Consider the following 17,980-nt stretch of genomic DNA (forward strand, 5'->3'; position numbering starts at 1 on the left):
TACAGCAAGATTCACCCAAAAAAGTTACAGGTTCCGGCGCAGGAAATGGAAAGATCAGTATAAATATGGCCCAGGAATTAAAATATGGCCCAGTGCTGGTTCCTCTGGTTCTTGAGGTTCTGAAAAAAAGTTCTCCTTATTCTTATAGAGCCTGAAATCCATACTGCAGTTTTTGCATTTGCCACTAGAGGGCAGTGTTGTCTACATAATATACAATTCCTTACTCTGCAGTGTTGTTTATTGTCATGTCTCTCTCTCTCTCTCTCTCTCTCTCCTCTATCTCCTTCCTCATATCTTTTCCTTCTGAATCTGTCTATGTCCTCTCCTCTCTCTCTCTCGCTCCTGTGCTCTCCCTCTCTGTAGGTTTGGTGTAGAGTGCAGGACGGTGGAGAGCGTTGGGGACATCGTGGTCCCTGCGTTCAGCGAGTCATCACGTCACTGTGTGCTACAGGCTGATCTGCTGCTGTTCAGCTGTGCGGGAGCTCATCCTTCACTCCAGCGCGTCTGCCCCTGCAGGGACTACATGAAGGGCCAGGTGGCCCTGTGCAAGGACTGCTTATAACACACACACACACACACACACACACACACACACACACACACACATTCCAGTGTTTCCCCTTTAGCTCTGGGTCTGGGTCCCATCATTTTAGTGTTAGAGAATGTTTTCATATAGAACTGAATAAATTTATACTGCCTATGTACAGTAACCAGCTACTGACATTTTAACGGATAATTACTGTTTATCGTGAGCAAGCAAACTGCAGAAATATTTATTTGTGATGCACTTTGTTAGGCAAAAAATTTCAAAAAGAAAACGTCTTTAGTAAAACTCATTTAATTCTTTGTTTTAAACATGAAAAGAGAAAAGGAGGAAGGAGGAAGGCCCACTTTGCAAAGCGGTTTAGTAATTAAATTTAGAAATTAGTAATAACCTCATCTCATTATTAGGCTTATTTTAGCCAAAGTTCCACCTTTTGAGAAACGGAAGAGTTCTGAAACTCTGCTGAAAGAGCAATACAACAGAAGCCCCCTGAATACCAAATCCCACTAATCACCAGTTATTAATAGTTACTGATTACCAATAATTACTGATTCATAATCATTTCAAATGCCTGTTTTATGGCTGCTAATGCGTGTCTCAACGGCTGCTAATTTTAAATTCCCTCTAATTTCAAATGCCTGCTAATTAATTCCCAATAATTACCAATTCCCAATAATTATAGATTTCCAATTATTACAGATACCCAATCATTACAAATTCCCAATAATTTCAAACGCCTGTTAATTACCAATTTCCAATCATTACCAATAGTTACAGAGTTCTAATCATTACAGATACCCAATAATCACAAGTTCCCAATAATTACCAATTTCCAATAATTTCAAATGCCTGCTAATTACCAGTTTCCAATCGTTACCAATAATTACAGATTTCCAATCATTATAGACACCCACTAATTACAAATTCCCAATAATTACCAATTCCCAATAATTTCAAATGCCTGCTAATTACCAATTCCCAATAATTACCAATAATTACAGATTTCCAATCATTACAGACACCCACTAATTACCAATTTCCAATAATTACCAATTCCCAATAATTTCAAATGCCTACTAATTACCAATTTCCAATAATTACCAATTCCCAATAATTTCAAATGCCTGCTAATTACCAATTTCCAATAATTACCAATAATTACAGATTTCCAATCATTACAGACACCCAATAATTACAAATTCCCAATAATTACCAATTCCCAATAATGATCGATTACAAATGCCCACTAATTAGCAACATGCACTATTAAGAAACTTCTGCTGAAAAATGTTTTCAAAGAACAACAACCAGGTTTGAATAGCCACTAATTACCAAGTAAACTTGTATTAGTTAGCTAATAGATTAATTCTCAATCCTAAACCTTGACCGTTAAGTTTGTTAAAAGTATCTGCAACAGATATCATCACAGAGGACGTTGTGGTGGACGTTCTGTGGTCTGCTCCGGTGTGTTTGTTTAGCTTTCTTATAGGCCAGACTGAAATCTGGGGAAACACTGCACACATGCACACATGCTCGAAGCTGAAGCTTGTGTTTCTCACGAGCATTTCAGAGCTAGTCGAAGTGATCAATGTGTGGGGGAAAAAAAAAAAAATGGACAAATACAAAAGAAAGGCCAGACTGAACAAGTGCTGAACTGTTCTCCGAAACGGCCTGAAATACTTGAAGGAGGCGCGCAGGTATATGGAACTCGTCACTGCCCCCTGTGTGTGTGGAGGAGACACTCCAGCGCTGCGCTGTCCGAGTTTATTCTATTTTATTTAATCCTCTCCGTCCCTCGATCTCCTGTTCATCACGGGACCAAGGTGCCCAGGAAGGAACTTTATTAAAGCGCCAGGAAAAAAAAAAAAAGAAGGTCGGAAACTCTTAAACCCTGCGTGTGGAGGATTTTCTATTCAGACTGCCTGCACTGCACTGCATTTATATGTACATATACATTTTAAATAGAAGTAAATGTGTTGCAGCGTACCCACAATGGCACATGCACACTCATTTTCCTGGCCTTCTGTGTTTTGTGGCCTGCTTTTAGCAAACAACGAGAACACATTCTGATCCTCAGTGACGTGATTAGCACTGTAAGCTACACACTCCCGGAATGAACTCGGCTAGTCCTCCAAATTTCGATATCATATATTGAAATTACTTGGAAATGAGACAAAGCTATGAAAGATGTTATGGTTTTATTCCTGCAGCTCATCTCAAAACTCATGTACATACCGTACATACCGTAATCGCCGCATTTGAATTCTTCGAAATCATGTGACTTTTTTTTTTTTTTTTTTCTGAAGTTCCTTTCACTCTTGGATTGTTTGTTTGCCTGCAGAATATTGTAAGCATCAGATATTTTCCTTCTTTTCCTGAGTGAAAGTGCTCTACACGAGCCTACATACTGAAAACCAGATGTGATGACACTGTACAATTGTTCATAAGGATTTTTTTAATTTATTTTGTATACAAAATAATTTCCGGTGATTTTTATTTATATAGAATGTGTTTTTTGTTTTTTTTTTTTCTTTTTTTCTTTTTTTTTTTTCTTTTTGCTTTACAGAGGGAAATATTATTTATGATAAGTTAAAAGCGTGTTTGCGTGCACGTGCTTGTCCAGGACAGAGTCCGTATGACGTTGAGGACAAAAATTATGACAGCACAATTGGTGAGATCACCTTAATTTATTTTATTATTATGAGTGACGATACACTGGAACGAGTTGAAATAGTTATCAGTTGTACTAATGTAGATGTTAAAGAAATGTTCTTTCCAGCACATTCCTTAAAATATGCTGAGAAAAAGAGACGATTGTATCGTTTTTGAAAGACTACTGATGATGGCTGAGTGATCTATATTGAATATGAAATATATATATATATATATACACACACACATACATAAATACACGCACTATACACACCAAATATAGTATAATTTTCCCCTCAGCGTCACTGTCATGGACAAGCAGTGCACCTTGAGTTCAGATTTTATATTTAAAAAAAGTCGCAAAAACCTCATTTTAGCTTTTGTGTGTCACATTTACGCATTTGCACATTTGTATATACGGACGGGTTTCTTCGCTTATTTTCTAACTTATTTCGCGTTCTGTTTCCGAGATCTCAGTTTGTATATAATCGTGACGACCTTTAGCCAAGCTACTGTTTTTATGTTCTGTTCATGACGTGCCTTTCTGATAGGTTCCTTGTCGGAAAACAAGAGCGAGCGTAGACGTGTAGACACGTAGACGCGTAGACACGTAGACGTGTAGACGAAGAAACGCAAACAAAGCCGTTTAATACACAAAAAAAAAAAAAACACGTAATGTTTCTGAGTGATCGTTTTTTGCCAAAACTGGTGGTGGGTAGAAATGTAAAGTTCGATATGCTTTTGTATTTGTTTACAGTTGTTGCTGGAGCGTGAAAGGTGCACTCGTGATGAACAGGCCAGTCATTCATTACAACTTTATTTAATGAGATTAGAAATGCTTTAGGCTCAGTAATTACGCAAAGTATTGATGCAAATGCAAGATTTGGTTTACTGCTATTTTTTATCCCCTTGCTTTGTTGTTTCTTGTTCCCCCCCCCCACACGTGTCAACCTTTTCATCACACCTGCTTTGTGTGTTTCATGTCATGACAGTGATAGAAGATTAGAGGACATAATGAATTTTAAAAAAAAAAAGAAGTCTCATTTTTTTTGTTTTTGATGAATACGCTGGATATATCTTTATTTTTCAATAAACTCTTTCTGTGACAACAGAAATTTCAATATAATATCTATGTGCACTCTAAAGCAGCATATATATATAGGAGTGTATATGTATATGTATATATCTAGGGGCTCCTTGCCAGTATCTGTCACACACAGGTGAGAATTGAAGTCATGCAGAGACGCCTTCGGGCTTGTGTAAGTCTTAACCACACATTGTGCAAACTAAACATGTCATTTGCATGGCTGTGTGTTTGAGCAAGTCAGTGTTCCTGGCAAAGAACTCCACAGCATTGGACCACAGGAAATCCCTACGAAAATATACATCTTCAGAAATGAGTCACAATCTATTGACCTTGTTGTGCACACAGTATCTAGTTCCAAAAGATTTACACCAAAGAGCAATGCAACGCATTACTATATTACCAGAAAACGCAAGACTCACTCTATTGCACGTAAAAGTTGACTAGCTACGATCACTAGTGCACCCATGGCCACTACATATAGTTATATTTGCTACATGTGACGCTCAGATACCTGACAAAAGTCCCAAATATACATCTGAAAAGGCTAAAAATGACAAGACGAAACTTCACATTCCTCTAGGGTCGAGGGTAAGGCCTCACATGTGCAATAATAGCGACACCACTTTGTGTGCTAACAAATAACACAATAGAATGGGCTGGATGTTTTGGGACACGGTTCAGTCCTAGATAAAATTTTACAGTAGAAAAACACCCACTGACGTTGTAGTGTCATTTACCAGACTTTAAGTTTGATGAGATTTCTAACTGTGTGGTCAGTTTGAAAGAATTTAGCGAATGTAGCTAACTAGCAAGAATTAGCGTTCATGAGGAGATTTGATGATTTTAAGTGAGAAAGTAAATTATTAAATTAGTAAAACGATGAAATGTGAGCTGTTACATAAGCTACACAAGCCTAATGCTAGCTAGACTAGCGACAAGTAGCATTCTTAAGGTGGTTTAATGTTTTGTAAATGACAAATGAATAAATAAATCAATGTTATCCTTCATAAATCTCTTAAAAAAAAAAAAAAAAAAAAAAAAAAACAAGAAATGTGAGATGTTCCATAAGCCACATAAGCCTAATGCTAGTTCCTGGCTAGAATTAGCATGCTTTAGGTGATTTCATGTGAGAATATCAGAAATAACCAAGTGAGAAATAAATAAATAAAGCAATTTTATCCTTATAAAAGTCTTTAAAAAAAAAAAAAAACATGAAATGGGAACATATGTGTTACACGTTACATTAGCATAATACTAGCCTCTAACTGGACTAGTTTGAATTAGCATTCATGAGGTGTTTTGATTTATTTTTAAGTAAGTGAATTAATGTTTATAAATAAAATAATGTTATCTTCAATGAAACTCTATAAAGACTGTGAAATTGAGTGTTACTTAAGTTACATAAGCCTCATGCTAGCCGCTAGCTAGACTAGCTAGAACTAGCTAGAACTAGCTGTCACTTGTTTTAATGATTTAGGAATGGAAACGTGAATGCTACTCAACAAAAATGACTGGAAAACCAGAAAAAAAAAATGAAGATTGCGGCAAAAACAAGGGTTTTCTGCTTATTTGTGAAAAAGTGGACACCCTAAAGAACTTCCCTGAAACGGTTTATGCCCATAATTCACCCTTGCTGGATCTGGATCTAGATACTGTAGCTTTAGATACTGAAAAACTGCTGCTGTAATCATAAAGACTGTCCTGTGCTCATCCCAGGACTCTTATTCACAATATACTCATATTGAACACTTTCGGAGTTCAGTCTTCTACACCTGTATACTGTAATGATTTACAATTTACATCTAGATCTACTATCTGCTTTGTGATTACGTGTTTTAAAAGACGGGTTATACAAATAAAATTGAGCTGAATTTTTAAAAAAGTATGCTGTTATGAGAGGAATGTAAGTCTTGATCTTGGGAGTTTGAGGGGTTAATACTCATGAAACGAAACAAATGTTGTGTGCATACAGTACAAATAAAGGGAATTATATTCATAAGTACATTCATAAGTTTGTAGCTCTGTGACTTGATCAGCAGTTTATTCACTAGTAACACGTTTTCTCAGAATACCTGGCTAATTTCCTTGAAACTGACATCACACACTATGGTAACCAACGATTTTTCACTAAACTGTGGACTTTTTTTTGACGTGTGTCCTGAAACCAGTGCTGTAAGCAGAGCTGTGCTAATCACCGTACACACACTCATTCGTGTAATCTGTACGTAAACGGACAATACTTGAAATGCATCAGAAGATATCTTGCTTTGAGATAATCGAACGTAACACACGACGGCACCATTCTAACGTGTACGCCAGCCACGTCACCTAACATTGGCAAATTCTCGTAGCTAATTTAGATCATTTACATTAATTACGTCACATATTTCTCAAATTCGAATGTTTACTACTACCAGCAAATCTACAATAAACATTGTATAATTATATATAACCATTAAAAATTAAACCTTGTAGTTGTAACTAATATGAGTGTGTTATGTACACTATTAAGATTTAATAACGTTGTGCTAATCTTTCTGTGCTGTTCTAGCTCTCAGATGTTCCAGTTTGGACAGCTGTGTATGAGTGTGCTTCTTGTACCCGTTGGTTCAATTACATTTTTTCTGTTCTACTTTTGATACTTTATCATATCTGTCCATTTTTAGTGTATGAGCTGCAGGATGTGATCTTCTTGCAACTGGCGGGCTTATAAAGAGGTAGACGTCCACCCGGCAAAGAAATCCACACCCTGTAATCACATTTAAGGAAGAAAAATGTCCAGATGAGGCGGGATTCGAATTACTGTAACAGCACGGCAGCTGCTTCTTCATTTGTCGCTCGAGGTGCACACAAGGATCCTGCTGAAGATGAATGAATGCTAAATATAGTTTTGTGTCCAAGATACCATCTCTGTTTCTCTCTCTCTCCCTCTCTCGCGTTCTCTTTCCTTCTTCTTCTTTCTCAGACACCTCAGTCTCTGATACTCCCAGCCACAGGTAATGAGTGTATAAGAGCAGGTGTGTTTTCACTGCAAGAAGCTTTGTCATCTTCACTAATGATAAATACGCACGAACACACTCTCAGTAGCTCGGTGTTGTTAAGACAGGTGGTGTCCTTTTTAAAATGTGATCAAGATCAGCTGCAGTATATTTTTTTTTAAACACTTGGACACACCCATGAAGAATTCTTCCATGACCCAGTTGCATATCTTCAAGACTTTTGTTCCTGTTCCTGTTCTGTTCTTGTTTCCTGTTCTTGTTCTACTTCGTCCTTGTCTTCCTCAGAGCGTCTTCACAGAGCAAGGTTGATATTGGAGATGATGAGAGGTTGCTGTGACGCATTGTGCATTCTCTGTGTGTGTGTGTATATATATATATATATATATATATATGTGTGTGTGTGTGTGTGTGTTTATTATATGTATGGGAGTGTTTGTGCGTGGGTGAGTGTTTCCCTTCTTTGCAAGAGTCTCTTCAAAGTGTACGTGGGTGTATGCAGATAGAGTCCAGTCTCCACTGTGCGCTGTTGATCCTACTCAAAGCGCTCGTAGTGTCTGGTCTGTCTCACTCGAGGGACCATGTCAATCAGCAGCCTGAGGGAAGAGGCAGACGTATGACTGACAGCGATATAAACAACAATCCTGCTGTAACCTGGTGTATACTGACATGAGAATTGCATATGCATTTCTACCAAATACAGGCAATCAATACTCTTTCTTTATGTTGCTAATCATGTTCAACTCGATTTATTTATGGTGGTAACTTTTACTTTGGTCTTATGATATGTTATCAAGCTGCCAGAACAAACACAACAAAGCATATAAGATGTTCCACCTGCCATTTCCCATCATAGATATATACGTTTGCTTTCTGAAATGGAGCTCTCCGATTGGCTCTTTCCATAAGTGTGACTGTTCATTACATAAGGTCATCAATGGGAACTGCTGCACATGGTTAGAGTCTAACTGCAGCTAAAGTCATTTGAAAATGTGACTTTGTTTTAATGGTGTGCAGCAGGACCCAAGACAAAAGTCGCAGGAGCAGGTGGTTTTTTCATTAATGAGAGCATTGAATGCTTGCACCATTCATTCATTTTCAGTAAATGCTTTATCCTAATCATGGCCATTTTAGCTTGAACATTTACATTATATTTATGGCATTTGGCAGAAGCATTTGAGGGTTAAGGGCCTTGAACAAGGGCCCAGCATTGACAGCTTAGCGGCGCTGGGATTTAAACTCACGACCCTCCAATCAGAAGTCCAATGTCTTTACCATACTACTTTGTTAGTATTTTGGGAAATAGAACTAAGGACTATATTTGGTCCAACTGTCTGTCGGAGTGGATGGAATTGGTCAAAATTCTGTCACTTGCAGACAGGATTGGTCAGAACTACTTCAGGAGTTGGTGGGATTGGTCAATTTCTTTAAGGTGCAGGCAGGAGTGGTCAAAAGTGCTTCAGGAATGGGTTTTGGAATTAGAATTTCGTTGGGAGTGGGAAGGATAGGTCAGAATTCCCTCAGGAGTGGGCAGAATTGGTCAGAATTCCTTTGGGAGTGGGTGGGACCTGTCACAATTCCTTCATGAGCGGGGAAGTATTGGCCACAGTTACTTCTGGACCAGGTGAGATTGGGTAGAATTGCTTCAGGGGCAAGAAGGATTGTCAGAATTCCTTCCGGAGCAGGCAGGATTGGTTAGAATTCCTTTGGCAATGGGTGGGATTGGTCAGACTTCCTTTAGGAGTGGGTAGGATTGGCCAGAATTCCTTTGGAGGCTTTTAGGGTTGGTCAGAAATCTATTGGGAATGGGCAGGATTGGCAGAATTCCTTCAGGAACAGGCTTGAGTGGGATTTAAAAACCAGTCCTGCTCACACCACTACAAACCACCAGTGATTTCTTGTAAAATCATATTAAACATTGAACAGTTAAACATATTTTTGACTGTTTTTTTGGTTTGCTTACTTGTTTACTGTAGTTATGAGAAAAGTCAAGATAGCTCTCAGTTAGAACCAATGGTTTGCTGTTATAATAACCTTCACTCTTCTGGGAAGACTTTCCACTAGATTTTAGCACATGGCTGTGGGGATTTGTCCATTCAGCCACAAGAGCATTAGTGAGATCAGGCACTGATGTTGGGATGTCGAGGAGGTCTGGAGTGCAGTCGGCATTCCAGTTCATCCCAAAGGTGTTCAGTGGGGTTGAGATATTTAATAATTGTAATAATGGCTAATAATGGCATGTGTTCTATTAAGACAAATAAACCTTATATTCAAAACAGATAACTCATCTTTAGCAAATTTCTAGTGCATGTTTTGCATTTGGGACTATAAGTATGCTCAAAAATCTCACTTGACGCCATAAGCGAGGATGATGAGTCCAATCAGTACGCCAATGGCGCCGTCCAAATACCAAACCTTCGGGTTGTGCTTAAACACTTCAGCGCTGATGAGGATGGAGAAACCCATGACTCCGCCCACCAATGAGTTAAAGCCTGCAGGTAAACAACCAAACAGCACATTATTATAGTAGGTGGTACATCACAATATCTGATTACAACTTGGATGTCATAAGATTATGTTCAGCACTGCAGCAGCAGCAACACAAGTATTCAGTGATACGGTTTGGGAAACCTCTGGAGTATTTTTAAAAAATGGAATTTTTTTTTAGCCTTCAGTAGTTTGTCACAATGTAGGGCAAGTTGCCTATGATATTTTTCCTTGCTATTTTTGTATTTTAGAGAAGATATCATTATTATTAGTAGTAGTAGTTTTAGTAGTAGTGGTCTTAGCTTATGAAGAGTGTCCATCATACAAGTCCCTGTGAATTAGCTGTTACTATACAAAAAATAACGTATTTCAACAAACGCATTAATATAAACATGTCATTTGCCTTGCGGGCAGAACAACTGTCAGAGCTGCTGTTATAGAAAATTAATCATCACCTTCTGACCAATCAAAATTCAACAGCACTGTCATACACTGCATTTTATTATTTATCTTTTATTTCCCCTGTTTGGGTCTAATTCTCAGGAAGGACTTGTCATAGACGCAGTAAAAGGTGTGTAATGATAGACTGTGTTAGGAAGAAATTTCTCAGCACAGGTGTTAAATTTCACACTCTGCCGCTGAATTTAGGTGCACGTTAGTCAGCTTTTTGCAGGTCTGCGAGTCTGTGTTTGCTCTACTGTCAGTGCAGAGTGTCTGTTAAATCAGTATTGCTTTACCTTAAAAAGAACAGAACATTCTGTCATACAGTGTTGAGTGGGTTAACACGTAGGTTAAACCTCTGACAACTCTTGAGAACTCTTGCATATGTTTACACTGCATGTACAGAATTTTGATTAGTTGAGCACATATTTTTAGAAATACTGTTTTCTGACATACCCTGCATTTCAATACTGCCTTGGGCATGCCCTAATCGACTTTCTCTCATGACTCAGCAGTGCATATAAACTAGCCGTGGAGATGGAGGTTTTTTTTATTTGAAAATCAAGCACATGTGGGTGATTTTTATATTTGTAATGAATCGTAATTGTTTTGTATGTTGACTGGGTGCGCGTGTGTTATCAAGTTTTGTTAACTGAAATTAAGTTTGACAAATAGTATTATATAATAAACAATAATATTATTTTCTATTAGACTAGCTAATTGGCCTGCTAACTAATTTACAGTGCTTTGCATAAGTATTCACCCCCGCTTGAACTTTTCTACATTTTTACAACCTGGAACTGAAATGGACTTAACTGAGATTTTTACAATATGATTTACACCAGGGGTGTCCAAAGTCTGGCCCCAGGGCCAGATGCGGCCCATGGATAGATGTTAATTGGCCTGCAGCTTCTCTCTTAGAATATATGATAGGTGACCAACACGTTGCAATTTTTCCCTTCGTCTGATGGTGGCAGCAGACTGTTAGCTAGCACAGTTAGCTAAAATGCGTTTTTTTTCTCTGACTACAACCTACAAATGAATTAATCTGTAGAATGCTATTCAGCCATGGCTACAGACAAAAAGTGCAAAGTTAACAACGAGAAAGGGCGATTTCAAAAGAGCTAGAAACCAGGAAGCATGGAAAACCTTTCGTTAATTCGCAACCAAGTACTAAAAATGACAATTTAATTTATGATTAAGTTAGTTTGTCCAATTATTTTTGGTAAGGTGTATATACTGAAAATAAATATATATCCATCCATTTTCTGTACCACTTATCCTATACAGGGTGCCTATCCCAGGGGAATCAGGGCACAAGGGAACACCCTGGATAGGGTGCCAACCATCAGAGGGCACAACTGCACACACACTACGGACAATTTAGAGATGCCATTCAGCCTACAACGCATGTCTTTGGACTGATTGAGGAAACCCCCGAAGCACAGAGTGGAGGCAGGAATCAAACCCCCAGCCCTGGAGGCACAAGGCAAACATACCACTAAGCCACTAAGCCACTGTGCCCCTAGACGTAAAAATCAGGAAATGAAAGCTGAAATTCTGTCTGAATCGTCTCATTTTGTCTTTTGTCTTCAGAACAAAAAGATTGGCACTGCCGTTCCAATACTTTCAGAGGGGACTGTTTATTGAGATCATATGACACTTTAATTGCACACAGGTGGACTCTGTTCAGTTAATTATTGTGTAAGACACAATACATACGCTCCTTATAATAGGTTTGGGCAATTAAATAAGGGGGGGAAAACAAATATTCAATAATCAAGGCTGTAAACTTTGTTTTTAAGGACTTGCTCATCATCCACTCTCAGATTTCAGACCACTCTGTAATGGGACTTTAGCTGAGTAGGCTGAGTTGTTTGGTGAAGTAGTTACTGGAAGAGCTTAGATTTGTCTTACAGTTGATATTAGACAGTGTTAGCATCGACTGTAACACAAATATACACTCAATGGCCATTTTACGAGGAACATCTGTACACCTGCACGTTCATGCAATTATTCAATCAGCCAATTATGTGCCCATGGATTTTATGCAATGCATAAAATCATGCAATTAAGGGGTAGATGGGCTACAGCAGCAGAAGACCACATCAAGTTCCACTCCTGAGGCTACAGTGGGCACAGACTCACCAAACTGGGCAGCTGAAGACTGGAAAATCATTGCCTAGTCTGGTGAATCTCAATTAGTGCTGTGACATGCAGGTGGCACTGTCAGAATTTGGCATCTTGGACCTGTCTTGTGTCAATAGTTCAAGCTGCTGGTGGTGGTGTAATGGTGTGAGGAATGATTTCTTGGCACACATTAGGCCTCTTAATACTAATCAAACATTGTTTGAATACCGTAGCCTGTTTGAGTATTGCAGCTGAGTACGTTCATCTCTTTATGGCCACTTACGATGGCTACTTCCAGCATGATACATTTCTGCTTTTTATCTCTACTGCAAGTCCATCTCTTATTCCTTCGCACTGTGTGTTTTGCACAAAAAGAGAAATGGGAGGGGTCAGAGGCGCAGATGGAAATGACGCAGTAATTAAAACATACCGTCAGTGATGAGTGCCCTGCTGGTGAGCACTTTACCCAGCATGCACTTTAACACAGCCAGAATTGTGCACACCAGGCCGCTGAGCACTGACACGCTGTAGAGGAAGTCGTCCTGCGAGAGAGGAAGAGAGAGATGAGATGCACAGATGGATGTTGACAGAAGGGTGGAGAGTGTGAGAGTGAAAGAGAGAGAGAGAGAGAGGTGAAAGATGAGCGATGGGGAGAAAGATGAGAAAAGCTGCATTCTTAGTCTTAGCCAAATCATTAATACTGCATGCCAGCCTTGTAGGCAAGAAATACTGCAGCGCTGCAAGGTTACGGTTATTAAAACACAGCACTTCTCTCTCTCTCTCTCTCTCTCTCTCTCTCACTCACACACACAAAACATAAACATGCAATATATATCAATATACCCACTGTATGATGAATCTACAGTATCAGAAAACTCTTTAATGGTGCCAAGGAAAAGTAATCTAAAAATAAAACCCCAGTGGCAGTGATTTAGGATGTGACCAGTAAAGAAAAACACAGATCCACACACTGAAGTCTCATTTATCTCTCTTACAAGACTGATAAGACCCTCAATCTAGATCAGAGACGAGAAGACCTGCTGTCTACAGAGCCATGATCTGAATTTTCAAATAACACCTCCTGCATTTTCGCAGTGGTTAAAGCCACTGCTTCAGTTATAAATTATGAGGTCCAACAAATCAGCAGAGAGAGAGAGAGAGAGAGAGAGAGAGAGAAAACGACCCAGAACATATGGACACATCAATCCATAGTGCCATAACACAGTAATTGTTCAGTCCTGTATTACAGACCTCAGATGTATAGCACTAGAATGATCCCTTTGGTACACTGAGGAACGCTTTTGTTTGAAGCAAAAGTGCAAGTCACGTATGAAAAGACGTCTACCTCAAATCACACACGGATGATAAATTAGTGCACCTTTCCCTGACGAACCTGAACTAAAGACAAGCTACATCCTGCATCTTTCAAACGTTTGCTAGCATGCTAATAACTCTGACAATACACTCAACTTGCATGCCGATAGCTAACCAATAGTAGTCAGTAGTTATTAGGTGACTTCCTTTTTGCTCTTGCATTGGAAAAGAGAATACAAATATAGAAATGGACACATAAACGTGAATAAATATGTGTTTGGAACTTTTTGGAAGTTTAATCTGGCAAATTAGCTATATTATGACAAATATATGTAGATTATACAGTAACTTATCTATTTAAAAAAAAAAAGTAGTGAGTGGAAAGTACTAAATGAAAGTCAAACATTTGAGAAAACTCAAGGATGTACTTCGGAAATAATTCTCACCCCTGTTTCTAATCACTAGGTTCTCGAAATGGAGATCAGCGGTGTTGACAGCGGTGTCAACATCAGTAATTATTCAAAAGAAAAACACCATCGCTGGAGAAATGCTCTAGGCTTCCCAATGTGGTAAGCTCCACAATATGCATGCTAAACACTTTATACCACACACCTCATTATAACAGCACAACATGAATATCCTTATTAATAGAAAAAAAATATATATTGTCAAAATTGCTCTGTATCACTTTTGCTTGGTTCTTTGAGTAATGGCAAAGTGAGACTGACACCTTGATTATGCTATGACTAGAATTTAATCAATGCTGGTTATATCAGAGAAGGGAAAGGACCACCATCTGTTGTCTGGCCCCTTGTTCCTCCATCTATCAATGGAAAGAACCACCACTATAGGTTAAGATAAGAACCACTACACTATATGTTCTGGGTGTTCTGGGTGAGACCGGATATTGCAGTTGTGCTGGTGTGCTGATGTTCCGTGTGAGCAGATTGTTATTAAGAGTCCTGGGATGAGCACAGGACAGAGTTTATGAGTACAGCAGCAGCAGTTCTTAGGTACAAATCTACAGTATCTATGTGAAGTTATCCATTGAAATAAGGGTCAGTCTTGGGCATAAATTGTTTTTGGAAAGTGCCATGCAACCAATCTATAGGATTACTTGTCTAGATGGGATCGTTGCCAAGACAGTATGATGTGGCCATGTGTTTCTAAATCAAGATCAGGAAACCGTGATGCATTTTTTTTTTTTTTTGGCAAATGCGAGTGCTTAAATGAATAAACTTGCCTTTATAATAGGTTCATTTGTTTTGGATTAACTGAACAAGCAGTTTATGTTTAGACAGGTGGAGCTCATGGAGCGAGACTTTTAATTATTGTGCACTTTGGCATAGGGATGTTGTACAAACACGTACTGAGACACGCTGCCATTGCCACGCATGGTATTACTATAAGAGGACTCTATATTGCACATACAATTTGGATCTTTATCTTTCTTATGAGTTTATTTGTAAGATGGAAACTGAACTGCACACACTCAGGAGCATGTTGTCTTCAGTCAAAAGAACAAATAAACTCAAATGACTCAATAAAAAAAGGCTTTTCCGGTAAACACAGATAACTCTGGCTGACTTTTCTAATCAAATTCGCACCAGCATTCGAAAACTGAATAGCCTGTATTTGTTCATTCCTTAGTGAGACTCGTGAACTCTGCAGATGGCCTTTCAGTTCCTGAGAAAACATGCTAACACACACACACACACACACACACACACACATAAAAAAAAAAAAAAACTAGCATTAAATTAAACAGCTTTGTAATAAGGAAAATGAAATCACTCATCTAGTTTAAACAAACTGTTGATTGTTCATTTTAATTAACTAACAAGGTGGACAGGTTTGTTTAACAATGTGTGTGTGTGTGTGTGTGTGTCCGTGTGTGTCCGTGTGTGTCCTTGTGTGTCCGTGTCCGTGTCCAGTCACAAAATTATATAACATACTGTAGAAAATATATTATTTAATTTTGAAATGTGTTTGAAATTTGTGTGTGTGTGTGTGTGTGTGTGTGTGTGTGTGATGTAGATCCCCCGCCTTTCCTGCCCAAATCAGTATTCCAACCCAATCAGTGCAGATTATTGCTTATCCAACAGATGCTTGAGATCATTAATAATCAGCAGGCTCATAGCATTATACAAACATGCACACACACAAACAAAAGCACATCAATCTCCACATGCCACCACAAACACACACACACACACAGACACACACGCACACAACTTTGCAGGAGTCCAATTCAGCACGCACACCCCTGACAGAATATCCGTAACATTTACTTATCCAACTAGGGTTAGTCTGTGTGAGTGTGACAGGATGACTGTGTGTATGACAAGATGGTCGTTGGGGAAGAGAAAGAAAGGATGAGTGGGGAATAGACAGATTGTGTTTGTGTAAGACAGGAAGACAGCAAAACATAAAAGGAAGGTGCAGTTGCAAATGTGTGTGTGTGTGTGTGTGTGAGTGAAAGCAAGAGGAAGAGAGAGAAACCTGTTCGTATGTGTGTGTGTGTGTGTGTGTGTGTGTGTGTAAGATTGTGTGCGGGTGAGAGAGTGAGCAACAGGGATGTGGCAAGGAAAAAAAGATTGAATGTGTGGATGAATGGATGTGTGTTGGAGCAGGAAGGGGAAAAAGGTGAAGAACAGCTTGAAAGTGTATAGAGCGTAAGATTTAGACAAAGAGGATGAAAGAGAGAAACTTTGTGTGTGTGTGTGTGCGCGTGTGTGTGACATCAGTAGCAGATGAAGGCAGCAGAAAAATATCAGATCTATTTTTAACAGGTGCTCGTATGCGCCAAATGCAGCTTCACAGGCCAGAGCAGGAGCTCAAGTCCTCTAGAGAGCAGCCAGAGTCCTGATTAAAACATCACCACACACACACACACACACACACACACACACACACACTTACTTTCATCTCTACTTTCTTACTCATTTTCTTTTATCCGCTTCTGTTCTACGAACTCGGTGACATTACAGCATGGTGTAAGTAAAGCACAGCGTCTTTGTGTGTTTGTGTGTGTGCACGTGTGTGAGTTGGAGGTGGGGAATAACTGAGCTCTCTTCCCTCCTTATGTTGCCAAGCAGCCCGAATTGCCTGGCAACAGAGGAGTGAGCTGATTCGCAGCATGCACACACCCGTCCCTGACTTCCCACTTCGCCCTGTGACGCTGTCTCGTCTCGCTTCACACCTCAGCTGTGTTCCGTCACTTCTTTCTATCCTGGTGTCTGGTAAATCATTTCTATGAAAGTGAAATTTTCAAAAACTTTAATGATGATCATGATCATGATGATGATGATGCTAAATATCATACCCATTGGTTGAATGATGGGGTGCTGCTTAGCTGAAGGCAGGTCAGAGAGGGAAGATTTCCCACTTTCATAGTGTTTGTTTTTCATTTGATTAACACTTTATGGGCTGATTAGTGAAGTGACAACATGACTTAAAAAAAGCGATGACGAAAGTGGGGGGAAAAAAAAGTATGCATTTATTTGAAAACCCTAGTCTAGCCTCTATGACCTTGACTGAATACAATAAATGCCAAAGCTGTCAGAGATTCCCAAGCCAACTGTGAGGTAATCTCTCCAACAGGTCCTGGGTCTGTCCTGGGATCTCCATCCCCTGGGATGTGCCTGATACAGCTCTAGCAGAAGCCAATATTCTCTGGTAACTGAGAGAAACTGGTGCCATGTCTTTAGGATCCATGTGCAGAGTTTATTTAAATCACAATCCAAAATTGTAATTTTTAGCAAGGCAGTGGTCAAACACAGTAATGGCATCAAACATCAGAAACAACAAGGCTAATCCAAAAGAATAGCAAAATAGTCAAGGCACGTATAAGGGGAAACAGGGCTCAGAACTCGCACCTCACACTGTCTTGGGCTGTTGTTACATCTGGTCACCTTCAACTGGGGGAAGTGCCCCCTTCAACCAGGGGGAAGTGTGCTGCTGCTAGACTTTCAGTATGTCCAGGTGAAATCCAAGTGCCATGGCTAGAACATGTGCCACAAAGAAGCCCGAGATCACAGTGTGGGATCCAGTAGGACAGCTCATCTTTTTCATGATGAACTAGTGTGTTAGGAACCATGGTAGGCCATCCCTGTCTAATAAAGCTCTGGGTGAGTAAGGACTCCTAGAGGGAAACTCTGGCCTTAAGTTGTAAAGCAACAGGAAAAGTTCAGTGTTACCCAAATCTGAGCAAGGCTCAAGGGGTACAGTTGTTGGACCACTGTTGTAGTTTTCAAACCAGTGACCTACTGATTAGTCTAAATCATAAACATCCATACATTAAGATAGAAGTGCCAGCACTTAGATGCC

At 39.3% G+C, this 17,980-nt stretch overlaps 2 protein-coding genes across 2 annotated transcripts in view; one reads left to right on the top strand and one right to left on the bottom strand.

Annotated features, from left to right (window-relative positions):
- The window catches only part of mgat5 (alpha-1,6-mannosylglycoprotein 6-beta-N-acetylglucosaminyltransferase), a 99,433-nt gene extending 95,542 nt beyond the window's left edge, over positions 1-3,891 (top strand). Inside the window, exon 17 of the mRNA XM_026947769.3 lies at positions 364-3,891. Coding sequence (XP_026803570.1) covers positions 364-562 — 199 coding nt within the window. The 3' untranslated portion in view covers positions 563-3,891. The remainder of the gene's footprint in view (positions 1-363) is intronic.
- Positions 3,884-17,980, bottom strand: part of tmem163b (transmembrane protein 163b) — a 49,857-nt gene continuing 35,760 nt past the window's right edge. Inside the window, exons 6-8 of the mRNA XM_026947752.3 lie at positions 12,768-12,879; positions 9,630-9,771; positions 3,884-7,875 (exon numbers count right to left, since the gene is read on the bottom strand). Coding sequence (XP_026803553.1) covers positions 7,815-7,875; positions 9,630-9,771; positions 12,768-12,879 — 315 coding nt within the window. The 3' untranslated portion in view covers positions 3,884-7,814. The remainder of the gene's footprint in view (positions 7,876-9,629; positions 9,772-12,767; positions 12,880-17,980) is intronic.

This window comes from Pangasianodon hypophthalmus, chromosome 25 (genome assembly GCF_027358585.1).
Source record: "Pangasianodon hypophthalmus isolate fPanHyp1 chromosome 25, fPanHyp1.pri, whole genome shotgun sequence".
NCBI classification, from domain to species: Eukaryota; Metazoa; Chordata; class Actinopteri; order Siluriformes; family Pangasiidae; genus Pangasianodon; species Pangasianodon hypophthalmus.